At 41.3% G+C, this 26353-nt stretch overlaps 2 protein-coding genes across 9 annotated transcripts in view; one reads left to right on the top strand and one right to left on the bottom strand.

Moving 5' to 3' along the window:
- The window catches only part of ank2b (ankyrin 2b, neuronal), a 127570-nt gene extending 109324 nt beyond the window's left edge, over window positions 1-18246 (top strand). Inside the window, exons 44-49 of the mRNA XM_078276232.1 lie at window positions 8840-8932; window positions 9593-9676; window positions 9813-9977; window positions 10140-10328; window positions 10614-10705; window positions 16236-18246. Coding sequence (XP_078132358.1) covers window positions 8840-8932; window positions 9593-9676; window positions 9813-9977; window positions 10140-10328; window positions 10614-10705; window positions 16236-16440 — 828 coding nt within the window. The 3' untranslated portion in view covers window positions 16441-18246. The remainder of the gene's footprint in view (window positions 1-8839; window positions 8933-9592; window positions 9677-9812; window positions 9978-10139; window positions 10329-10613; window positions 10706-16235) is intronic.
- Window positions 18247-21121: 2875 nt separating this feature from the next.
- camk2d1 (calcium/calmodulin-dependent protein kinase (CaM kinase) II delta 1) overlaps window positions 21122-26353 on the bottom strand; it is a 90756-nt gene continuing 85524 nt past the window's right edge. For 7 of the 8 annotated variants that reach the window (XM_078276449.1, XM_078276451.1, XM_078276452.1 and 4 more), the window contains 4 exons: window positions 25010-25085; window positions 24830-24924; window positions 24018-24246; window positions 21122-22622 (listed from right to left, as the gene is read on the bottom strand). In XM_078276449.1, coding sequence (XP_078132575.1) covers window positions 22619-22622; window positions 24018-24246; window positions 24830-24924; window positions 25010-25085 — 404 coding nt within the window. In that variant the 3' untranslated portion in view covers window positions 21122-22618. Of the gene's footprint in view, window positions 22623-24013; window positions 24247-24829; window positions 24925-25009; window positions 25086-26353 lie in introns of those variants that run through there. The other variant, XM_078276457.1, reaches the window with a different exon arrangement.

Below are 26353 nucleotides of genomic sequence, written 5' to 3'. Positions count from 1 at the left end.
ACCTTTATTCTTTTGTCAAAATCTGAAGAAAATCCTATAAAACATAATGAAACTGAAGCTCCCAAGATACAGTCAGTTGTACCTGCTGACACACTTTCTGACCAAAACATTGTCACACCACCAGCAGGAGTTGACGTCTCGTCAACTATATTTACAGAAGGAATATCTCATGAGTTGTTTGATGCAGGAAACTCAATGCAGGAAATAACTGTAAGTGGGAAGACAAAACATCTTAGAAAGAAAAAATCTAAGAAATCAGTCAAAACTGATTATGAACCTGTTGATGAGCTACCATTCTCATTTAAAACAAATGTCCCTGAAAATCAGCAATTGCCTGGAGAGTCTTCACCACTACCACTACCACTACCTCAGCATCATTTACCTTTATCCTTAACCGATTATTCATTGCCAGTCTACAGTTTAGCATATGATGCAGAACTTTGGAAGCTCATCTCTCAAATTCGTGACCCACAGTATGTAGGGGAAACCTTCATGAGTAAAACAGGAGTGTTTCAGTTTCCTGGAACAAGGACAGATTCTTATCAGACAAAGTCGGACGCTGCTTTGCAATCCGAAAATTACCAAAGATCAAGTTTACCGGATTCTGAAGCAGGATATAGACCCAGGTCAGCACAAGCAATGTTGATGCTGGACACGCTTTCCCCTGAGTCACCCATTCCTGTGTTTGGACAGGGTTCATCAGAATTTTCTCCTTGGACAACCCTGGTAACATCCTCATCACCTGTTTCAGTTTGTTCAAATTTAGTGTATGGCACTATGTCTCTGTCACATCTGTCCTCTGAAATGAGACCATCCTCACCTGATTCAGTAGATTCTGTAGATGACTACAAAGGTGACTCACCAATATCAGATTTCAAAAAAGGGCTGACTGAATCAGTTTCAGTTAAAGCTCATAGATCATCTCCTGATTCAGTGGTTTCAAGTGTTGAATGTGCTCAATCAAGTGTAAGTATTTGCGAGCAGAGACCTGACTCACCGGGATCACAAGTATTGGAGAACCCAGAAAGATCAATGGGTAGTCAAACCTTACCTCTAAAGGCAAAACGGGTACCAGTATATAAACCTGTTCATGGTACTGAACTTTGGAAGTTAATTTCTCAAATATATGATCCTCACTATGTTGGGGAGACATTTTACAATGAAACCAGTTCTTTTGATTGTGCTGGGGAAATAATTGAATCTGTTTTGAAAGATTCCAGTGTAAAAGAGGGAGAGTTAGAGGGTGGTGTGAAATTGGACATAGACTCATCTGATGCAGATGCTCTACCAGCAATGCAAACACAAATGGAGAAAGAAGAGAGTGCAGTGTCAGGAAACAGGTCTTTATCACCTGGGGCACTGATAACTGAATCAGTTGTTTCCATGTTTGAAGAAAAGCAATCAGCTGAGGCTGGTGAAACATTTAGAGCAAACCAGCTGATGTGTCAACTACATGACCCCCATTATGTAGGAAAAGCCTTTGAAAGCAGAGTTGAAGTGTTTGAATATGAGAACACAAGTAAAATGAGGCCACTCTTACCAGAATCAGGTAGGATTGAAAGGAATTTATCACCAGATTGTTCTCTACCACAGTTTAGACAACATATAGAATCAGCCATGTTAGTTTCAGGAATCAGGTCATCATTACCTTTATCTTTAAGGTCAGACACTGAAATGGATTGTCTGGACATGTCATTTATTGAGGTGCAAGAGCGATCCTTTACACCGGACTCTGAAAATGATGTCAGGGGACTTTCACCTGATGAATTCACACAGGCTAGACTTCACCCAACTTTTTCAACTGCTGAATCTACATTACCTGAATCAGTTTGTTATTCAGATATAGAGAATGAAGAAGGATCACTTTTATCAGTATCCGATGATCATCGACCTCCATCACCTGGTTCAATGGCATCTGGAGATGAGCACCAGGCCATGTCACCAGATTCACCTGTACCTCAATTCATAGCAAGAGTGGACAACTCTTTTCCATTTTTCGTCGGGTTTAGGTCACCATCCCCTGAATCCGATACATCAGATGTTGAGTATGCACCTTTGATTAATTCCCCATCTGATACTGAAGATAGACCAGATTCTCCAGAGTCATTGGAACTAGAGGTTAAAGAGCGACCTCTTTCACCTGATTCTGAATCAGAGCATAGGCCTTTCTCACCTGCATCACTGATGTTAATATCACATTTCAGATCACCATCTCCTGAATCTACTGGCTCTCTGAATGAATTTAGAGCTCTTTCACCAGATTCACCTGTTCAAGAGTTTAGACAGGATTCCTTAAACACATACATGGAATATATATCCTCCTCACCAGAGTCAGTGGCATCAGATTGGGAAGTAGAAATGGAATTATCAATGTTATTGGAGGGCCGACCTTCATCTCCTGAGTCTTTAGTATCACTCAGTAAATACAGAAGACTCTCACCTGATTCACCCATACTTGACTTCAGACCGGCTTTTCTAGAAACATATCCTGAGTTTAATGCATGCAGGTCATGGTCACCTGAATCCGAGGGTTCGGCAATAGAATATGATACTTTGATTTCACAGATGTTTGATTTCGAGGACAGAGCAGAATCCTGTCAATCAGGGGTGTCTGACTCTGATCTTAGAGGTTTGTCTCCTGACTCTCCACTACCCCAGTACACCATGAGTTCACCCACTATGGTTGGAGTAAGATACAGATCCACATCACCTGGGTCAGTATATTCAGATGAGGATTTGGAGACTGATTTGTGTATCCCCTGGCTTTTTGAGGACAGAGCAGAATCTCCTGGTTCAGCTGCATCCAAAGATGAATTTAGACCTCTTTCTGCCAGACTCACCCATTCCTGACTTTACACAGGCACTACAAGAGTCGTCCATATCACATATGGATTTCAGGTCTTCTTCACCTGAATCAGTGTTTTCCGATTTGAATGAGGAAATTGAGTTATCTTTCCCTACAGTCATGGAAGACCGATCTTCTCCTGAGTCCTTAGCATCTCTGAGTAAATACAGAAAACTTTCTCCTGATTCCCCTGTACCTGACTTCAGACAGGCTTTTCTAGAAACATATCCTGAGTTTAATGCATGCAGGTCATGGTCACCTGAATCCGAGGGTTCGGCAATAGAATATGATACTTTGATTTCACAGATGTTTGATTTCGAGGACAGAGCAGAATCCTGTCAATCAGGGGTGTCTGACTCTGATCTTAGAGGTTTGTCTCCTGACTCTCCACTACCCCAGTACACCATGAGTTCACCCACTATGGTTGGAGTAAGATACAGATCCACATCACCTGGGTCAGTATATTCAGATGAGGATTTGGAGACTGATTTGTGTATCCCCTGGCTTTTTGAGGACAGAGCAGAATCTCCTGGTTCAGCTGCATCCAAAGATGAATTTAGACCTCTTTCTGCAGACTCACCCATTCCTGACTTTACACAGGCACTACAAGAGTCATCCATATCACATATGGACTTAAGGTCCACTTCACCTGAATCTGTGTTGTCTGATTTGGAAATGGGATTACATTGCCTAACATTCTTGGGAAGCAGACCTTCATCTAGCCTAGGATCACTAGTTTATGACAATAGACCCTCTTCACCTGGCTCTGGTGCATCTGGAGATGAATACCAGGCTCTATCACCAGACTCACCCATACCTGATTATAGACCAGTAATGCCTGAACGTGTTATTGTGAATGTTGGCTACAGATCACCCTCCCCTGAATCCACTGAATCAGATATTAAGTATGCTTTGAGTGAGTTGTTGATGTCCATGAATTATGGTGTCGAAAATAGGCCAGATTCATCTGAATCAGTAGGATCAGAAGTACAAGAGAGGCCACTATCAGATGAATCCATACCAGAATGCAAACCCTTGTCACCTGAGGCATTGCTGTTACTTGGAAACATCCGATCAGTATCTCCAGAATCTACTCAATCACTTGATGAACACAAGAGGTTGTCTCCAGACTCACCCCTTCCTTGGTTTACACAAAATGTTGTCCAGACTACAGCACCTCAGTCAGAGAGATCAGATGATGAATGTAAACTCCTGCCATCTGAATCACAAATACCTGATTTTACAAAGACATTTGTAGAAAATGTCATGACTGTAAGAGACATATCACCCACTGAATTTAAAGCTTCAGATAATTTGTCACAAACTTTTGACCTGTTTTGTACAGAAGAGAGGTCAGCATCACCAGAGTCTTTTGAATCAGATAAGGAAAAATTACTTTTGCCACCCAAATTAAAAGTCCCAGCTGCCAATGAAGCAACCATCAATAGCACTGTTTTATCAACAAAAATAATGCCTACCTCACATGAAGAATCAGCCAGCATGGCAGCTGAGTATAATCTCATTCATGATGCACAACTGTGGAAACTGATTTCTCAAGTACATGATCCTCAGTATGCTGGAGAAACCTTCAGCAGTAAAACAGGGTTTATGCAAATTATTGGCAGCACAATAGAATACAAAAGGAGTGTTCCAGATGATGAACAAGATAATAAAGTAAAAGATAGAAATGAGCATGATGCCATTGCCACAGTACCACCTTCAGAGGCGACACATTCATTTATTTCAACTGACACAACCACAGCTGACTTTCTTTGCACTTCAAGTGCTCAAGACATATCTGACAAAACTGTTTCAGAGTCACCTCCACCAATGATAGAACACCTTTTGTTTTCCGGAGCAGCTCCATACAGACAGGCTAAGTACACATTTGAAATACCTGCCCCTGAAGCACAAACAGGGTCTGATGATGGTTGGGTGGTTGTATCAGTATCTGACACAGAAGATGGTGATCTACGCTATTCACCAGAATCCTTGACAGACTACAGACCCACATCCCCTAATTCAGCCATGGTGATAGAAGCAACACCCTCATCACCAGAATTTGTAACATCAGTCAATGAGTTTAGACCACTCTCACCAGATTCACCCTTACCTGAATTTACAGTGGCAATGCCAGAATATGTAACATTCTTGAGATCAGCATCATCTTCACCTGGAACTTTAGCATCAGATGTTCCATTTGGAAATTTGGAAACTCAGTTTGACAGTGCAGATTCTGGAGATGATGGCCTGAATTCTGCAGAGGATCAGAATCAAAGAGTGAGGCCATTGCTATCTCAGTCAATGCCTGGATACAGACCCATGTTGCTTGAATCAGCAATGCAAATAGATGATAAAAGAGCATCATCTCCAGAATCGATGCCTGAGTTTGATGAGAACAGGTCACTGTCTCCGGACTCTCCCATCCCTCAGTTTGCAGTATCATTGGAGTGCACCAGTACACAAAGGTCTTCATCACCTGAATCATTGGGTTCAGATTCAGAGTGTGAGGTTATAGTCACATCAGTAAGAGATGCTGAGACTGACAGACCATCGTCACATGAATCCATATCATCTGTCAACGAGTTCAGACTATTGCCTGACTCACCAGTACCTGATTTTATGAGAATATTGTCTTCTTATTTTATGGATGCTACCTACGATAGATCACCTTCACCACCAGTGTCTTTGTCGTCAGACTCTGAGTTTGTTGCTTTACCTATTGATTGTTGGATTGATGATAGCCCAAGGCCACTGAGCCCTGAAACTGTTGAGTCAGAGGAGGAATTAGGCTTTTGTTGGGATGGTACTGAACTTTTGAGTCATGTGACATCTGCTTCATTGCCTGGTCAGCCTTCATCATTACCGAACAAAGGGCCATTGGCTGTGTCATCATTACTGATTCAAACTAGTGAGATAAAGTCTAAGAAAGGACATGTCAATTCTGACTGGACTGAAATGACAGGACCGCCATCCGAAGTTTTGTCATATGAATGGATGCAGTGTGGAACAGAAGCTGAAAGTATCTCAACTTTACCAACCACGGTTTGTGAGGAAGACTTCCAAAAAGACTCTCCTGTGAAACCAGTTCAAGATCCAAAAAGAAACCTAGGCATCAGTGCTAGACAATTAAAGAACAAGACAGCATCACAAAGGGTAAGACTGAAAGCATGACAATGAAGCAAAGACTCACTTTTGTTTTGGACGAATTCATTAACATTTTACTTGGATGAAGGAAATAACTGCCTTGATGAACTATTAACAAAATGGAGTGCAGTCAATGCATCAAATGCGTTCAGAATTTTTCTGGAATTTGTCAGGAATGGTAAAATACTTATTGCTCCTTCTTCAGTTCTTATTTATTTGTCTCATTCTAGGTTGCATGTCATGGCTTCACATTATATTGTACTAAACGTAATGATATGTTGGCTGTATGGAAAATAACCATTGCACAGTGATGCTAACCTGGTGAAATGTTGAGGTCATTTTAATGGTGCATATCAACCTGTATGTTGATTCATTTTGTAAACCTATTTGGCTCATGTTGATATTCACTTACAGGCTCCTCCTCAGATTCCAGAGGAAACACAATTTCAAACAGACGATGAGGTGCAAAGCAAGTGGTTGTCTGCTACAACAGTGACACAAGATGCCAGTCAAATAGGTGTGGTGTTCACTGATGACAAATCAATTCCGTTACAGCTACCTGAACAGAACTTATACACAACCCACAGAACTGTTACTCCAGTTCTACCTGCATCTGATAAGACATCATGTTTCAAGTCAGACAAATCGTATGGACACTCAGAGTGGGGGTTTTCCCCTAAGAAAGCACAGTACAGTGAGCCTTTTACACCCATGTCAACTCAGTTTTTGGTACCACAAGATTATGAAGCAGTAGTTTCAGGACATCAAACCCTAAGAGTTTCTGACTGGAACCTAGCGTCCAAGAATGACTTGAGTCCAGTGTTCAGTGACTCAATTTCAACTCAGGTTTTGACTCAAGCCAACACCAAGGGAGAGTCTGAAAATGCTGAAGACTTTGAGTTTTCCCCAGACTTTAACAGAGTTCTCTCAGACTTTGAGAAAACGGTCTCCGAGTTTGAATCAGAGGATCCAAAGGAACTCAGAAAGGGATCGGAGTCGCCGCAGCACTCTGACTCAGATGTGGAATTCTTCGACTGCAGACAAGCCTTCCCTGACCTCTCTGAGCCAGATGAAGGGAAACTGGAACATGAGGTTACCTATCAAATCTCTGAACCCCCGTCCCCAATGCCTGGGAGTGGCACTGATGTCAGCTTCCTGAAAGGGAGCTCTCAGTACACTGCTCACCCTTTCCTTCGAGTGGAAGATTACAAGCGCTTCTCTTCTGGCAGTGAAAGTCTCAGTGAATTTGCTTATGATTCAGAGGGGTCACGGGAGTGTCGAACAGACGGCAACCTCCCTGTGTGGGAGGATCTTCCTTCCAGAGATCAGGCAGGGTATTACGATGATGATGACTTCCTGGGAAGGGTAAGGGGTTGAGCATGAGCACAGTGCTGCACTGGCTTTTTTTTGCCTGGCCAGACTGGTTGCTGTGATGCTGCAAGACTCAGAAGATTAAACACACACGTTTGCACTTTACCTTAATAAGGCTGATGAGTGCTGTTGTGTGTATGAGGGCCTAAACTGTCTTGATAATATACTACTATGATGCGTTGCTGTGTCATCAGTGGCTGAAAAAGCTGTTAACGTTGGTGGTGTGATGTATGTGCAGTTCCTCATTTTGAAGTGAGCATTATTGACATTTACGAGCTGCTCTATAGAAGTGATTCTATAACATATAACTCTTTGTTCACACCTGCACCTGTTTGCATCCTTTGATTTCTGCTTGTTGTTATTCCCATCAGTGTGCGAAATACTATTTGACAATCAGAGAGTCCTGTGCTGTGAACTGTACTCAAAAATAATGTAGGCATACTTTAGCTACACATTAAAGGAAAAGTATATTTCAACCTAGCATATTTCCCATAAATGTGATCATTGTGACTCTTTGGTTTGTGCTGACTTTGCACTTACCAACTCCATTGTAGACATTTGCGGAAATAAGGACTTAAACAAAACTACATATGTGTAAGCCTATCTTTCCAAGTTATTTTTATATTACTCATTTCAAACTCTTGTCTGACAAAGTAGCCACAGAGGTCGACCCTGCAACACCCATGTTGACTAACTGCATAGTTATCTATCCATCCATCCATCCATCCATCCATCCAAGTTTTTGGTCTCCAGTCCAGAGTTGTGCAAACCCGCCCTGCTGAGAGGTGGAACCAATACACCCTCAATTACCTTTAAATAAATTCCAACTTGCGACCTGACCCATAATCAGATACAGTATGCTTCAAGCTGGGCAGTACAGACAGAAAAAAACTGTCTATAGGTTTCCAATGGTTTATATTGCATCTCCACCTGCTCAGATCATGACTTAAAGTTTATACTCTGAGATCATTTGCAGAACTTTGGCTGACTGGCATATCTCCTAACTTATTTTGCATGTGGAATTGTGTAAGTGTGTTTGACTTTAAAGTAATAAATAAGTCCTCTCAAAATGGAAAGGAGTAGCAGAACTGCAAAGGATAAAAGTATTATTCCAGCTATATTTAGTATATTTAGTGTACCCCCTGCCAAAATTTGACCTAGACATTTAAGGGGGTGTTCTAGCTGTTAATCAGAGATTTGAGATTCCCTGTATTCCGCACACTGGTTCCCATCCTTTCACGTTTATTTCAGTTGAATGTGTTTGTATAACTGTGCCTTCTCTTCATCTCTCATCACTACTGTGTAAAGCCATACTTTTTATTTATTCCCTCATTCCATTTGTCTGTACACAAACCTTGTTGGCAAGCGAACATGAAAGTGACGTTCAGAGAAAAGAAGGAACAGCTGCTGTTTGCAGGAGTGTGCTGTTGTAACACCTGATGCATTGACCCATGCTGGTTGTGTGCGCTCTCCCAGGAGATAGCGGAGGAGCTAGGGGTGCTGTCTTCTGATAGCTCAGAGGAGGAGGTGCTGACCACCAGGGTGGTCCGACGCAGAGTAATTATTCAGGTAAATAAGCATGATGCAGCTGTGCAGCACGGTGGAGTGGCACAGGGTTTGTGTTTAGGTGGGTAGGGGTGCTAGGTTTATTTTTTTGCTGGTGTTGACTTACTGGGTTAATCATTTCATGCAGAACGTCCCCTACTTGCTTGTCACAAAAGTAAGAAACGTTACATTCAGCAATGCAGAAAGGAAAATGTCCAAAGGTGGAAAAGGACTTTAAATCAACATTTTATCAAAATAAAATGTTGATTTAAAGTCCATGTTTTTGTTAATTTTTTATGCACACTCACCTGCTTTCAGTTCTTTCATGTCCACATCATTTCTTTGTTCTGTTAATAAACCCACAATGTTTGTTTTTTTAACTTTGGCGCCTCCCATTGGTAGTGTCAATAAAGCATTGCAAGACACCAATTTTCACCGATTCTGTCAACTTTATTTTACAAAAAACAAAACAAATGTATGGCATCAGAGGAAAGATTCTATGATTGCATCAAAATGATTCACAAGGGGCTTTAACATATACTGTAGATATGGTGGTGTTGATCATGTATGGGTGATTTATAGCATATGTTGCTTGAAATACTTTCTCTGATGGAAATAACATGTTGTTGGTTGTTCTCCTTTGTGCAGTAACATGTGAACCGATAGTGTTTTGTCTTTTTACAGGCAGACGACCTACCAGATATCCCACCACAGACTGTCACAGAAGAGAAGTACACAGACGAGCATGGCAACATGGTAGTTAAGAAGGTAAGGATTCAACAACTTTATAATATACAGAAATTGCACTTAAAGTCACAGTACTATTCCTCGGCCTACATGATGAAAAATGTTAACCAGCCTTCAGTTTACAGCAAAGTTATTCTCTTCCTGTTTTGTCCACCAGATCACACGGAAGGTGATTCGTAAATACGTGTCAGCGGATGGCATGGAGACACAGGAAGTGACCATCGAGGGCTCTCACCAGGAGACCGTGCAGATCGAGGAGGGGGACTCTGTCTCCAGAGTGGTGAAGAGAACGGTGCTGCACAGTGAGGGAGACCAAAGAGAGGTCAGTGCCATCTCCCAGTGACTTTTCACATGGTTTCACATTACTTAATAAGTGACAACTAATGGATTCATCGTTGCAGCTTTACAGTAAAGAACATAATGCATTGTACATACAGTAGTACATAACAGTTGGTGCCTTGACATCTTGGCGTCTTCTCTTCAGTTGAGCTTCTCGGAGCCGCGGGCCCTGAGCGCCGCCGCAGCGTCAGCGTTTGAGGTGGAGCCGGTGCAAGGTCGAAAGGTCAGCAAGGTTGTCAAGACAACGGTGGTGAGAGGCGAGAGGATGGAGAAGCAGACGGGGGAGCCCTCACTGGCTGCAGATCTCCCCTCAGCCAGACAGGACTTTGAGAAGGTTAGTGTGTCCCAAGATGCAGTGAAAATGATTCTACAACAGCTGATTTCACACATTCATAAGGGACTGTGGAGAGTATCTGTTGGTCATGAGAGGAAATATAAATATGTGGAGGTGCTGTTGGTCATGATACCAACATCATAGTGGATCTTTACAAGCCTTTCACTACATGCTAATATGTATGTTTTTAGAACTTGTCAGTAATTACTGTTTCTTTACGTCAGATTCCCAGTGTCTCTTTCCTACCACTGATCCCTCTCTCCTCCCTCGTTCTTTCCCCTCCAGGCATTGAGTTATGCTGGAGGATTTGGGAAAGGGCTCCTGCCTCATGTAGTAGAGAAAGAGATTGTGCAGGATGACGGTTCTGTGATTAAAAGGTTGGACAGCAGCATGGGAATGTGTAGAAATGATCACAAAGAAACTGGTGTTTACTAATACCGCCTTCCCACCAAGATCAGAGTGTATATGCAGGGTTTTTAAATGCGGGAAAACCCTCTAAAAACAGGCAACATTCAACGTCACAAACGCACTGGAAAGCAGCATGGCTAGTGACAATGCTCTTTTTGATATCTGTTAACAGGCAACGCCGTGGCTGGCCAGCGACATGGTAGGGGTGGGAGGGAGGAAGGCAGCATTTGAATGTGCCGGTCATGAATCTGTCCGTGAATCTGGGGGGGGGAGCTTATGGTTGTATACTTGTAGTTGAGTTCAAATATCAATCTTTGCGCAGAATCACTTACTGCACCTTTAACATGGAAGCATGGTGTGATTGCACTCCATTTTCTCACCTTTAATCTTACAGTCCAAGCTTGATTTTGACTTGTACTTGGCAGAGTAAGTTGCAATTAGAAAATGATAGTATACTGTATTTTGTAGTTTTGGCCATTATTTTCATTTTTAATTTTGCTCCCCAGCCTTTTTACAGAGATCTGGGATGCAGCAACACAATCCTTACAAGGAATCCTTACAAGCAGTTAGAAAGCTTTTAAAGCTACTATTTGTAGAAGTTTGTAGCATTTTCATATTCCTGATGCCATGTGGCATGTTTGTAGAAAAATGAGACAATCCCAGTTGAAATGGTGCTTTCTGCCACAGTGTCATTCTATATACTGCCACTGGGGGGTGCCACTGAAACTTCAAGTTGTACAAATAGGCTACGTTCACACCGCAAGTCTTAATGCTTAATTCGGATGTTTTTGCTCAGATCCGATTTTTTATTTGGCTGTTCACATTACTTTTAAAATGTGGCCTATATCAGATTCCAGTGTTTGCAGTGTTTGCAGTTTCGAACTGAATGCGCAAAAGAACAATAACAATGACATCAGACGCAGCACGCTGTTGCACTAAAGTTAGGGAGGTTATGTGGCTCAGTGGGTAGACCAGGCCCACGTATATTGAGAGGTTTATGCCTCAACGCAGAGGTCCAGGGTTCAAATCCGACCTGTGACATGCATGTCTTCCCCCTTTCTCACCCAGCTGTCCTATCAAAATAAAGGTGGAAAAGCACAAAAAAAAAGTTAGGGAGGTTATGGAGGAAGTAAGCGTTTTTGCTTTTATTTCAAAATGTTTGTGTTATGGCAGCCGTAACATTAATGAGCAGGTGCTGAGGAGGAGAAGAATGAAGAGAAAGAGAGCCAAATTGGGGGGGACAGTCCGCCCCGGTTGACAGCCGCAGCCTGAGAGATCGCAGCAAGGGGTATTAACGTAAAAGTTGCATAAAATCCGCCTTGGTTGTTCACACTGCGGCCGCATTGAAAAGAATCAGACCTGGGTCTGATTTAGGACCACGTATGGAAGTGGTCTAAATCTGATTTGAAAAATCAGATCTGGGCAAGATTGAGTGTTCACACTACTTCTGAAGAAGTCTGCCTGGTCACTTGATCCCAAAAAAAATCCACTTTTGCCTGCAGTCTGAACATAGCCATAGTGGCTTTAAACAAGTCCGCAGTTTCAGTATAATCCACTCAGACGTGTTACCAAAACTGTTTCCATCAGATGTTGCAGATGTACTTCCTGGTTAAATTGACTCCATTATAAATATGTACTTAGTGGTGTTACTGCTTCACCATGTCTTAATAAAAAGCTGGAAAATACAATGTTTTTATGACTGATAACTGGCCAGAACTTTGAAAATAAAGCCCAGGTTAAAGTAGATATGAAGTTTTAAAATGTGGACAAAGTTTGTCCACTTTTGTGTTCAAGTTGTGTATGTTTGGAAACTTGTAAATGTCATGGACACCATGTCACATTTTTTTAAGAAAAAAAAAAGGATGGAAGTCTACAGATGCCAATATTAAAATTCAATTATTTAATCTAACTGAAATTTCATTTTGCATTTGAGCGCACATGATCTATGACAAAATCATGTTTTCAATGTTTCAAATAAACAATTTTTATTTATCTAATTTTCATGACAAATTAGGTTGAACTATGACCAGTCCCGCCAACTTTTATTTTAGAATGCCATTTTTACCAATAAGAGTTTTATTTTATAATTCTGCTTTCTCTCTCAGCTCATTGAGACCAGTGCAACAGCCAATCACATAACGCTCTCTTCCCTGTTTCTCTAAATAATAATAATAATAATTAATAATTAAAGCTGCAAGCAGCGATGGATGGGCCCTCGTGCCTCTATGCGCGTCGGGGTTACTGGTGGACGCCGCTCCTTGCGACCGTGCACTCAGACACCGCAAATCGTCACCAATGAAAAGGAAACTCCCTGCTGAGTTCAATGATACCTCACACAAGACTCTATTTTAAACGGGTCACCAGTCATGAAAGGGGGCGTGGCTTAATCATAGGGGGATGGGCCAAACCATCACCAATGAAGAAGGAACTCTCTGCTGAGTTCAATGACACCTTACGCAAGACTCTACCTTAAACGGTTCAAATGTTATGAAAGGGGGCGTGGTCTGAGTAAGTGGGCGTGGTTAAAGTATAGAGGGTGGCTCAGTATCTCATGTAGACCACACATAAGTTTCATGTAAATCGGATGATGTTTGTCATATAAGGCGCATTTCCTGTTGCCAGCGGGGGGCGCTATGACCAAAAGTCAATTTTGGCCTGTAGATGTCCTCAGGCCTGGACCCTTGTCAATCTTGAGAAATTTCGGGCAGATACGACAACGTGCACTCAAGTTACAACAACTTCTTTGTTCATCACTAAACACTCAAAATGGCCGCCCTGCCACGCCCACACCGTTTGACGAAAAGTTTTTCTTTTAATAACTTTTCATCTTTAAGGTGTTGAGATGGTACAAAACAAATTTGAAGTCCATCGGATGAAATCTCTAGGAGGAGTTCGTTAAAGTACGACATGTGGAAATGGCCAAAATCGCACTAATTTCGAACTTTCAATTCAAAATGGCGGACTTCCTGTTGGGTTTAGGGTATGGCTCCAATGACGTTTTTTGTACGTCTTGACATGTTACATATGTGTACTAAGTTTCGTGAGTCTACGTTAAACGTACTGCAGGGGCTAAAGTTTTTTAACTTTGTAGGGGGCGCTAGTGAGCCATTTCTGTGCGCCTATTCCCGAAACACTTAAAATACGTACATTTTCACCAGACTTAATGCGATCACCAATTTTGGTGAGTTTTTGAATATGTTAAGCCCCTCAAAAAGGCAATTAATTTGCCGGGAAAATAATAATTCCTTCAGTTCCAATAGGGCCTTCGCCGCTGTCGGCGCTCGGGCCCTAACAATAATAATAATAACTTTATTTGTATAGCACCTTCCATACAATTACATGCAGCTCAAAGTGCTTCACAGTGTGGTTTTATAACAAAAAACAATAATTAAAGAAAAAAAAAACATACCTGAAATGACAACATACATAAGAGAGGTTCATTAGAAAAAGTGGCAGCTAAAAACAAACCACATTAAATGCCCGCTTGAATAGGTCGGTCTTTAGTTGAGTTTTCAAAGAGTCAACAGAGCTGGTGTTCCTGATATAACTGGGCAGGGTGATCCACAGTCTCGGAGCGTAGAAGCTGAAAGCAGGTTCTCCGCTTTATTTGTGTGCTGCTTCAGGAACACTTCAAATACCAGTATCGGAGGAACTGATGGCTCTCGTTGGCTTATATAAAGAATTAAAAGGTCTGCAATGTATGAGGGTGATATATCATTGAGAGCTTTATAAGTTAATAAAAGAATCTTAAAATCCATTCTAAAAGAGATGGGTAGCCAGTGTAGGGCAGCTAAAACAGGAGTTATGTGCTCTCTTTTCCAAATTTTGGCTAAAAGCAGCATTTTGAACTAGCTGAAGTTTACCTAGCAGCTTTTTGGGTATGCCCGTAAGAATGGCATTACAATAGTCCAACATGCTAGTAATAAAAGCACAAATCAGTTTATGGCATCCTGGTTTTTCAAGAATGGTCTTACTTTGGCCACATTTCTCAGATAATAAGAAGCTCACTTTGCTAAAGTGAGCTTTATGAAAAGTGGTGTCATGAAATAAAACAAGTCATTTGGAGAAATTGCATTATAAAATATTTTAATTTTGTGAAATTATTGTGAAAATCAGCAAGATAAATAAACATTTTATAATGTATTGCACAATTTCATGGTTACAATATCTTTATATAATTCTTTTTCAATGGCGTTTTTATTTCACTACAGCATTAATTATGCGGTGTAATATGTGTGTATAATTATTTATAGTTATATTTGATTTAGTGATTTCATTTTAATATAGGCAGCCTGGGTTTCCACAGTCACAGATAGTGACTACTGAAATGTGGCCCATTTAACCTTAAGACAGTGAACGTGGGGTTTGCAAGGTAAAAAGTGAGAGGAAGACCCAGTTTTCAGTCCAGATGTATTTATTCACAGCATGGTAACGTCAGTCTACTGCAGCCATATTTACAGTGCAAGGATGGCCCAAAAAAAATCTCCATCCTCTCCTCCCATTCTCCTCCTTTATCAGCTAGGGTCCTACCCTACCCTACCTGTTTGATATTCATTTATTTTAATGGAGAACACCACCTGGTCCACAAATTCATCCACACATTTCATATTAAATTACAAAACATTCTATGAAAAAGAAAAAACTTTTAAGCAAGTACTTATTCAAAATGATTTAAATAGCAAGGCTTAATGTCACAGAAATAAAAAAACCTCCAACTCTACCATACTGGGCGCCTTCCCCCGAAGAGAACCGCCTTACATAAGCCAATGGTACCTTGTCTGTGTGACTTATTTGTGTTTTGTTACACTATGACACACACTAGTGTTACAACAACAATGTATTGTCGGCTGCCTTCCGATATGAACAAACAGGCGTCAGGATGGCACTGTAACATCATGCTACGCTGACACTATATCACCCACACCTCCAAGGTGGCTTGATTTCATTCTAAACAGAAGTGGCTATGCAGCATGTGTGCATGTGAGTGTACATCTTAAAGCATGAGTTATACTTCTGCGTTAAATCGACGCCGTGGCGACACACGTCGCTCAGCCATTGCTTGGTAACATTTTCCCCCGACTCACGTCCTGGTTCCCCTTCTCCATAAACAACATGAAATCAAGGAGAGGGTTAACTTTTCTGCTACAGAAAGAACAGGGGAGACACTTTGAGTCACTACCCGCTCTGAAGATAATTACCATCACTCTCTCACTCAACCACGCACCACACACTACACACTACACACACACACACACGCCGGCCCTGATATTCTCTTTAAAGAGATCGACGCACACACCAGCGCACAAGTATAAACTTCAGGCGTAGGCTATGGCGAAAGCTCTGCGTGGACTCTCTACAGAACCATAAATCCTGTTTACTTGTAACGGGCATGGCTGACCCCTGACAGGGATGGCCAGTATCTGCTCCGTCCATGCCTGTAAACATGGCCCATCAGAGTTAGTTTGGATGTGGTGCAACTCTTTGTCTTTGTCCCTGCAGAAGCCAGATGCGTGAGTCGCGAACCCAGAAGAGGACTGTGGTGAGGGATGGCGAGGGGAAGCACGTGCACCTGGAGCGTGTGGACTCGCAGGCCGACACCCTGCAGCCTGACGCCCTGCAGCCCGACGCCCTGCAGCAGCATCTTCACCGACTGTTCCAACGCTACTGTGAGGACGACCAGGAGGACACGGAGAGCTTTGACTGAAGCCTTTGGTGACGAATGCTTCCTCAGATCAACATGTTCCAGACCCCCTTCTTGTTGTCCTCGCCGATCACTAGATTCAAGTTTTTCTTTTTCTTTTTTTATTGCATAATGGAACAGTATTTTGTGCTTTAACACTCTTCCTTCCTTCCCATTTTGTTTTATTTGCTCTTTTTGTGACCAAAGATTGCAACCTTTATTTTTTTTGTCAGACTTTGCTTTTTGTTTTTACCTTCTGGCTGCTGTGGTGTGATTACTCTACGCCACACCAACGGTGGATCCTAGTCAAAGAGGGCATCTTGGACGTTTCGCCTCACCCACGGGCCTCTTCTCGAAGAACTCTTGTAAACATTTGTACATAGAGGTAATGAAAAATCAGCTTGGACTAGAGAAAAAAAAAAAAAAAAAAAATCAAAGCATTTAATACATTAGCCCACCTAAACGTGCTGTCCATGCACTGATTCAGCTGGAGAATGGCCACCGTACAGATGAGATTAATGTTACATAGAGAATACATTGGGAGGAGGAGATGTGTGTATCACCATGGACTCTTTATACAGCCAAACATCACCCTGCTGATCTGTTTACAAAGGCTGTGTGATCACACCTTTTGTCTTCCCATCATGCATTTGACCTTTTTTTGTGTCTGTCTTATTAATGTGTTTTGTGCATTCACATTGTATCTGTCACAGAGCTGCCACTTCTGTGTGTGTGTATATATACCGTGTGTCTACTGAGAAAGGAAGTAGTGATGAAGAATGTTTTGATGCAGATGGAGCACTTACCCTGCTGTCCTCCTGTAGCTCCTGTCGTCTGTGTTTCAGCCTCTACCTTCACACGCTGCTTCCAACACTGTAGCTGGGCTCCTTTTATTGTCCTCCATCGAGGCTTTTAAAGGATAAGGCTGGCAATATTTTTCCTCTTGTCAACAAATCTCAAGTGCAGAGCCACCAACAATGAATTGACCTACTAACATAATGTGTATCCAAGTCTGATATGTCTTATTGTTTTGTGCCATACACCAGTCTGGTTCCAACACCAGACTGTCCTCACCCAGAAAAGCGTATAACTATATTCACGTTTGTTTGTTGTGGAAGTAAGGTGACAAAGTATCAGAGTGCCAAATTCTGTGTAAGGAGGCAGAATGGAGGACTTTCACCCAGGAGACTGGTGGTCATGTCCTGTTTGAAACCAACGGTCACTTTTTTAATTTAACCTTTACGTGACGTAGTTACGGAGCCCCTAAGGGGACATGAGCAAAAAAATATCTAAACTTTAGTTTCATGTGCAGAATTATTTTTAAAGTTTAGTTTAGAAACTTTTTCGTGTGAGCACATGAAAGCTGTATATTGATGTAGCCTGGGCCAAACTGGAGACAGTGACAGCTAGAGAAATGACTACAGTACAGCAGTTGTTTGCACTATATTTTAATCTAGGTCTCATTTAAACGGACATTGCTGTTTTGCTTGCAAGTCGTCACCATTATATTGTTTCGAGACGACATTCTAAAGTCTTGTAATCTGTTCAAAGCGCGCGTTGTAGCACGTGAAACTTTCATGTGCGCACATGAAAGTTTCGTGTGAGCACTGAAACTAAACTTTAGATATTTTTTTTTGCTCATGTCCCCTTAGGGATAGTTATGTCCTCTCTAGTCTCGCTTTGCCAGACCTTCCTCCACAGCGCTGTGGAGGAAGGTCTGGCTAGTCCACACAGCATTCTGGGATGGGAGGAAAACATACTCTGGTTTATTGGCATTTCTTTAAACCAATCACAATCGTCTTGGGCAGCGTTAAGCTCCAGACGGAGCCACAGTGCCTCTGCAAAATAGCCTCAGGAAGGAACTTGTTTTGGTGGAACATGTGTACGTTCAAAAGTAGTTTTAGTCGTGCAACAGAAAACTCCGATTGGACAGATAGTCTAGCTAGCTGTCTGGATTTACCCTGCAGAGATCTGAGGAGCAGTTAACCATAGTCCTCACAAATCCACCAGAGGTTAGAACGCCAACACAGAGACAGAGGAAGGGGACGGACATCAGGTGGAATTTCCTTACCCTTAGTAAGTGTTTTTGTTGCCATTTCAAACGTTAACTACATGTTTAAAACACCGTATCACAAAGTGAAATAGAACACTCATATATCTGAATGTCGTTTTGGGAGTCATTGTCCAACTTATTTTGTTGCTTAGGTAAGAGGACGTGTTGGGAAAAACACGTAAGTGAGCCACACTGTTGCACTATGTGACATGTTCCTCATTGTTTAGTTAAAATGAGTGGACATCTTTGAATTAATCAGGTCAACATCAATTATGTTAGTACTACTCAGCCTGTAAAACAGCTGTATAATAAGTTCTGTGGCTCTGGAGAAACGTTGGCAAGAGATTGTAACCCTGATGATGTTATAGTGATGTCATCAGGGTCTGGACATTACTTATTTTAATTGAAAGCTGGAGATGTGTGTGAAAAAATATGGTTTCAAATCAGACTGGGAGGGTCTAATGAACAAATGCATTATGGTAAATGTAGGAGTTTTTTGGAGTTTGACTCGTACTAGGGACAAGTCAGGATATCTCTGCCTATAGAACTTAACGGCGGCTGTGTGTGTGTGTGTGTGTGTGTGTGTGTGTGTGTGTGTGTGTGTGTGTGTGTGTGTGTGTGTGTGTGTGTGTGTGTTTGTCTCTGTCACTTTCTGTTTAGACACAACTGACAAATATGTGGAATACGTACGTAATTGAAAAAAACCCAATGACAAACAGCAGTGATACTAGGTTATTGCTAACAAATACAGCCTGTGGACAGGGAGATTTTGAAATGAATTATGTGGGAGGTAAAAGTCAGGGGAATTGAAACTCCAGGAGGACAGCAGGGAGAAGTGCAGGAAAATTAAAAGGGTTGGTAAGCAAGGGATTCAAGTTATACCAGAATCAGATCATTAATATAATACAGCATATTTCATTTATAACTGATTACAGTGTGTTTTCTTGCTAGATTATCTTGCAGTACACGGTGAAAACAGGCCAGAATGTGTGAACAGCCCAAATGGTAAACGTGGGCTGCAAAAGAAAGCGAGCGTCATCATCAACGTTTTCATAGTTTACAGTTTCTCTTTTTATCCTGCATCATGGCTCGTGGCGCAGAATGGAAGAGCTTTTATTCAATTATCTATTCAGGAGATTTTAGCTTGTCATTGATGCTGTTCACATTGTAATCTATCGCTGTGTGTCAGGCAGACACATTTTGATGTGAGCTTTAATTACATCATTTCCAGTTTGTCCCTTAAACATTTAGGCTCCTTAATTATTTTTGCAAATTAAGAGTCTTTCTCATCATAATCCTATTATTCAAAATGAATCAAACAACCACCTGACATCGTTTTAGCTGACAGTACAGAGGGAGGACATCCTGAGTTATTAATGCAGTTAAGGGAGCTGTCATTTATTATCGCCTTAGTCAATCCACATACACAGTCCTGCTGTCCAAAGTACTCCCTGGAGCACCAAATCTGGTCCGCAATCCGCCGCTGAAAATAGTCCCCAACAAATGCTCTATTACCTCCTGTTTGAGTAACTAGTGACCAGTTGTTTGAGGGAATCACTGAGTCTTTTTAAATAACAAAACTATATATTTGTAAGTGATCTCTAATGATTTACATTTTCAGTTGGAACCAATGGGTTTGGGGCCAAGAGCCATAGGTAGGAAGTCAAAAAGTATTGAAAAACCAGCTAACACATTGTTGGTTTTTGGTCTTTTCATGGGGTTTGTTGACAATAATAAAAAAATATGGAATCACACCAGACTTATCCTTCAAGTATTTAGACCACATACTATATAACATATGCTTTGCTTTAATTGTTGTTTGACTTTTTCTTATCACTGCTATCAAAGAATTGACACATCAACCTAGAAATATAAGCAAAGTCCGACTTCTACTGACGACCGTCGCCACATACTGTACTCGTAGTTCCTTTATTTATTTATTGCCATCCATTTGTGATCCCTGTATACTCCAGCAGTTGAAGCTGAGAGTGGTGTGTGTGTGTATGTGTGTGCGTTTGTGTGTATTTGAATGTGTGCTGAAACTAAACGTGAAGACAAATGAAGATTTTTTGCCATCATAGACAAACAGGATTTGATTTGAAAGCTGGCTGGATTGTGTACAGGCTTCATCTCCAGTTGAGACTCATCTATGTAACTATGCGATCCTCACGCTGCCGTTTACTTTGTGTGATCCAATGAAGATTAAAATAAATGTCAAAAAGAGAGCACTGATTTGATAAATGAGCATCTTGTTTCCATGGTGATAATATATACATATTAACAGTGCAAATATCTATGCGGGCATGTATGACTTTATCAAATTACTAAAAACGTCAACCTGAAACGCTACCAAGGCATCGCAGCTCCAGTGTGTACATGAACAATAAAACTGTACATGTGTCAAATGTGAAGTGATGTCATTCTTTCTAACAGCAGCTAATAGGAGTGCAGCTATTAATCAATGTATTATTTGTCTCGTAAAATCATATTTAAAAAAAAAAACATTTCAGGGAAATGGCAGGGAGTAACAAAAATGAAGTGAGAAAAATGAAGCTGATGAAAATGCTTGTGAATTGAAGAATGGAGTTCTACATTGATTGTTTGATCTACTGTAAATCTGACAATCAGGACAATCAAGAACAAACCAACTCATTTGGCAGAAATCACACATTTTATTGTAATACCAAAACATACATCAGGATTGTCCCATCATGGTCACATTACATACCAGTGTCCCATCTGGAATGTCAATGCATCTTAGAAAGATAAAAAAAAAAAAAGTGTGGTGTGTGAGGGACACGTGATTAAACAAAAGAATGTTTTTTAGAAGCAAAAAAATCTCAATATGTAAAACACAACTGTAAGCCCCTGTGACTATATCATCAAACCTTTCCCATTAGTTTTCTCCCGCTTACATTTCACAACACCCTAATCCAAAGGGTTTTTCAGATATGAACCATTAAATATAAATCTGCAAGTGATGCCAACAATCCATTTTCATTTAACAGTGACACTCAAATAACATAATAGAGTAACAAATCTAAAACAGTGATTTAATGCTCAGCTAAAACTCAAATTCCCTCATGACAAAAATGAATGGCTAACTTACTTCCAGAATGGATTTGGCTTTGTTGTAAGTGGCAGCATTAGGACTCTACTTTAGTGTTGTCCAGCGTAAAACATTGGCGTACACCAGTCATAGAATCAGGTGGGACTCAAAGTTGAAATGGCTTAAAGGAAAGCATTAATAATGAGAAGTGGAGGGACAGGCATCAACATCACAATTTCAAAAGTAAACACAACAAAATAGCGGATAAAATTCACATAATTAGTTCCTTACTGTATGAAAATATGATTTGACTGAAAAGTCACAGAATACCCCTTAAGAATTATATGTACGTCTATAGTCTATACATTCTTGATGATGGAGCTCCAAACAGACATGGTAAAACATATGTTTCAATTGATTTTCCCTTTTAAACATGTAGTTAAAATTCAGAGTAAACATACTTGGTGCCAGTGGCAAACCAGAAACAGATTTTTAAAATGAGCCAACTCGGTTCAAATGGCTACTGCTAAAGATTAAGCAAAGAGCGAGCGATTTACATCAATTACCAAAACTTATACATCACCAAAACAAGAGCAAGCTTGTGCCTGGCCTTTAATAGATGGCAACTCTGAAAGGATACATGAGTAAAAAGCAGATATGTGATATATTGGTCATCGTGCCAAAAGGCAAAAACATCACAAGAGCTTGTGTGTCCTCAATATGTGCAACATTCAAATGAAAAACTGTCACTGGAAGTTTCACATATTTCATCAGCCCATTAATAACAAATCAACCACTTAAACCTCTGAAACCACTTCTATTTAAAACATACGGATCTAAAAAACTCCTGTAATGAACACCAAACTCTCACTACAAAATGTTTGTCAATGAAATCAAGACTTGAAGTTTTCCCCTCTGGGTTTTTTTTTCTTCCATCATGTACAACAATGTTCAGTCCAGCAGGGACAATATGTAAACAACACACTGAGGGGGCGGCGCTCTAGCTGTCGGGGGCTAGGATTGGCTGAGAGATCTGATGGACACTTGGTAGGCGGGGTCTGTTGTAGGCTGGAGGGTGTTTGTAGTCAAAGATGGTCCTCTCAACTGAAACACAAATCACACGTGGATTACTACTACTACTTAAAACCCCTTCCAAGGAATACACACTACATTTGATGACATTTCACTTCATTTTGTCCTGTAGTTTGTTTTCAATATCAAGTATTTTGTATTTTGCTTGACATTCCTTTTTTAGAAACTGGACTCATTTTTTTTTGCCAACGGGGATCATTAAGTCTGCACTAGTACTAGTGCATGCAATGACATTTAAGGTAAAGATGACAAGTTTGAATTTAAGAATTGCAGGAAAGGCCATGGCTGCAATCAATTTCAGGACCAACATTTTTAATTTGTGATTTAAATATGTGCAATCAATGAGGAGTTTGTGGTATGTAGGGTTGGGTACAGAAACCCGTTGCTAATCTACCGGACCGAATGACAACGCAGATTTTGGTGCCTCATTTTGGTGGCAGTTTAAAGCAACACTATGTAACTTTTCCTGCTTCGGTCCTCCTACAGGTTGGAACTACAGCTGCAGCTAAAAGTTACACAGTGTTGCTTTAATGGCCGTGCTGCTCTCTGATGCTCCGAAACAGACGTTACAGGCAATAGAAACATCTCTGCACGGACGCTAGTCAACACTTCACTTTGCAGCAGATAACATTAGCCTACCGTTAGCTAGTAGCTTTAGTAGTCTAAACACTGGTCTAAAATGCTAAAAGCTAAATGGTCTTACATGTGGCTGTATTTCACTGGAAAGGATTCCAACAGTCTGCAGCTAAAGACACAGAGGAGACTAGCTGACCTTTGAGATGCCATGGACACTGCTGGAGAAACAACACCGACTTAATGGTGCATTCAACTGCACCTGGTAAGCTGATTGCTGCAACTCTAGAATCTAAGCTGTTGTCGTAAAGTAGCCTTCTGTCATCCAGTGGTTCTTTTTTGGGATTTACAGCAATTGACTGGTGAAATAAGTTATTGTTAAATTTTAAATAAAGCTTTTTAATTTGACCATATGGCCTTAGCAATAAACAAGTCGTTCTTTAATGTTACTGACTTATCTGCTCCTCTTTTTTTAAGAATCGGTTCAGGCACAGTTTAGGCAAGTATTGTTTTAGCCTCATTATCGAAAAAAAAGAAAAAAACTGTATCCAACCTTAGTGATATGGTTGAAAGCTTCACAATAGGCAAGTAAGTGACCTTTGTTTTCAGATTGTTCTGTCAAGCTCAGCTTTTAATTCAACTTTTAGCTAAAATACGGATTGTTTCTTATAGTCTTAATTTGAGAACAATCACTCCATTATTATTATTATTATTATTATTTATGATGCGTATTGTTAGTGGCTCGTGGTAACATCATTCACCAAAGAACCACATCTCCAGTAGGACAGGAAAGAATGGGAGGTGAAGCACCGAGAGGGTGGAGGGGGGCCTTACTTGGTGGGCACAGTGGGCGAGCCGGAGCGGTGGAAGTGGATGTTCTGCCACTTGCTGTCGCGGCGGTGCCAGATGCGGGTCTCCTCTGACTGCATGGTGCGAGGCATGCCGTTGCTGTCGATGTACTGGGTGAGGCGGATGTAGGCGATACAGGCGGCCTCGTCCCCGATCAGGTGGACGTGGGGGTTGAGCAGGATGGTGTGGATGGGCTGCTTCCCCTTGGACAGAGCTTCACAGGAGAAGAACATTAAAGCTGTGGTAGGGACTTTAGTTTTGGCGTCGTTGGGCAAAAGTTCCACAACGATCTTTCATATATATGAATAATGTCATTCAAGTGGTCTGAGAGAAAGATTTCTGCTCCTCCTCTTGACTCTGTGTTGAGACTTTAGATAGATCTCCCGTTACAGGAGACTTTAGCCAATCACAGGTCAATTTAATGAGAGCATTCCTATTGGCTGTTTTGTGCATGCATATGCCTGTGCAACAAAGAGGGGAGAGGCAGCGCTGTAGGAAGAGGTCTCACTCTACTTCAAATCCTGTGGTTTTGCAGCTTTAAGACTTAATGTGACAGCTCTTTAAAGAGGTATTTCTGAGGTCTCAGGTCTCCCCAGGTTAAGAGCAATGAGCCCAGGGCACATTTGGGGATTCTGCTGATATAGCACTTTAAAGGGGAATTCCAGTTTATTACAACTCGTGTCCTCTCTAACCATTAGGCCAACACTGCCCAAATATTATAATTATAGCTACAATCCCAAACGTGTTTCGGACAGCTCTGATGCTTCACTCTACCGTGTGAAACACTAGTTATTTACCATTCTCAAAGTAGAAGCGGTGGAAGTCGGTGCCCTCCACCAAGTTGCCCAAGGCCTCCGGCTCGAAGGACGTGAGCCCAGGATCACAGATCTTCCTGAAATAGAACACCACACAGCTATCAGAGTCAGGGAAGAATGTAGAACATAGAAGTCTGTCAGATGAAACTAACACGAACTAACGTGTAGGCTTCAAAGTCGCCGTTGTTGATGGCCTCAATCAGCTGCTCGGTGACTTTAATGACCTCCTGCTTACGAGCTGAGAGACAGAGAAACAAAGAAATTTTAGATTAGATGGGAAACCACCACTGATAAATATAATACATATGAAGAGAACCACAAATTAAGGTTAAACGGACCAGTGTGGAACACAGGGACAATATCCAACCAAACATCTCAAAAAACACACAGAAATACACTGAATGAAGGAAAGACTGGTAGGTTAGTCAGCATGGTTCAACATATAACAATATTACCTTTCATGCTAAGTAGGCGAGCTAGGAAACAATGAATGGAAAGAATAAGAGCTGTTGCTGTGGCACGCACGCACCACGCACCCACACACATTTACCTTCAGCAGCTGGTCCACTGCCGTTCCACGCTAACTGAACACAAACAGTCTGCTGCTGTGTTCTGCTGGCTACTGGCTCTACACTGGTTCCCTCAAGCGACAACAAAACCAAAACACTAACTGCAGAAAGGCGAAACATGCTCCCGCGTAAAGTTTGCCTTTTTGTTCCAGAGATAAAACTAGCCTCTGCTGCCTCAGACAGGCTAGTAGTAACAGGAAGAGCTGGATGCAAGCAGAACACCCTCTGATTATATAAAAAGCCTGACACAGCTTATGTAATGTATGTATGTAACTTTACTTTTGCAAATAGAAACTTAGTACTGACCAGGTTTACAAAGACACTATCAGTTTGCTAATGGGGCCCTATGGACACTGCGTACTGTATATAAGAAGTCTTTAACCACCAAAAGTGGTAGAAGAAACTACAGTAACTACATCTTTTCCAGCACAATTGCTTTCCATTTCCATTTCGTGACACTTTATATTTCTGCTCTCATCCTAAGCCTGGCTGTCAGTTGAACCTTTTGATACAATAACTTTGTCTTTCCCAATGCCAAAATGATACTTTGTTCCCGATACCTGGGGATGTAAGTATAAGGTGATCCTTGATTCTTTTAACAACAGAGGTCAAACTTGTCAAATGTTGTGTAAACACAAGCAGTCGACTCGATACTGCTATCTCGTTTCACTTCATTTATTCAGCCCGACATTGTGTGCGTGAGTGACGTATCCGTTTTCAGTCGACACCGGAGCTGTTGTAGTGGGTGCTGGAGTAATGTTTGTCCAAACTCCTGATGTAATAGTTATTTCTGCAAGTGGATTCCAGATTCATCCCCGTTGTTTTTCCCTGGATATAGGTCCATCAGTAGCTACTAGGGCTGGGTATCGTTCAAAAATCTTCAATTTTACCGAAGGAAGCCTTTATATGCAGGACTCCATCTTTGAAGCAGTATTTT

The sequence above is a fragment of the Sander vitreus genome, chromosome 19, assembly GCF_031162955.1.
Source record: "Sander vitreus isolate 19-12246 chromosome 19, sanVit1, whole genome shotgun sequence".
Classification (NCBI taxonomy): Eukaryota; Metazoa; Chordata; class Actinopteri; order Perciformes; family Percidae; genus Sander; species Sander vitreus.
Note: the sequence above shows the minus strand (reverse complement) of the source record. Positions and strands in the feature narration are given on the sequence as shown.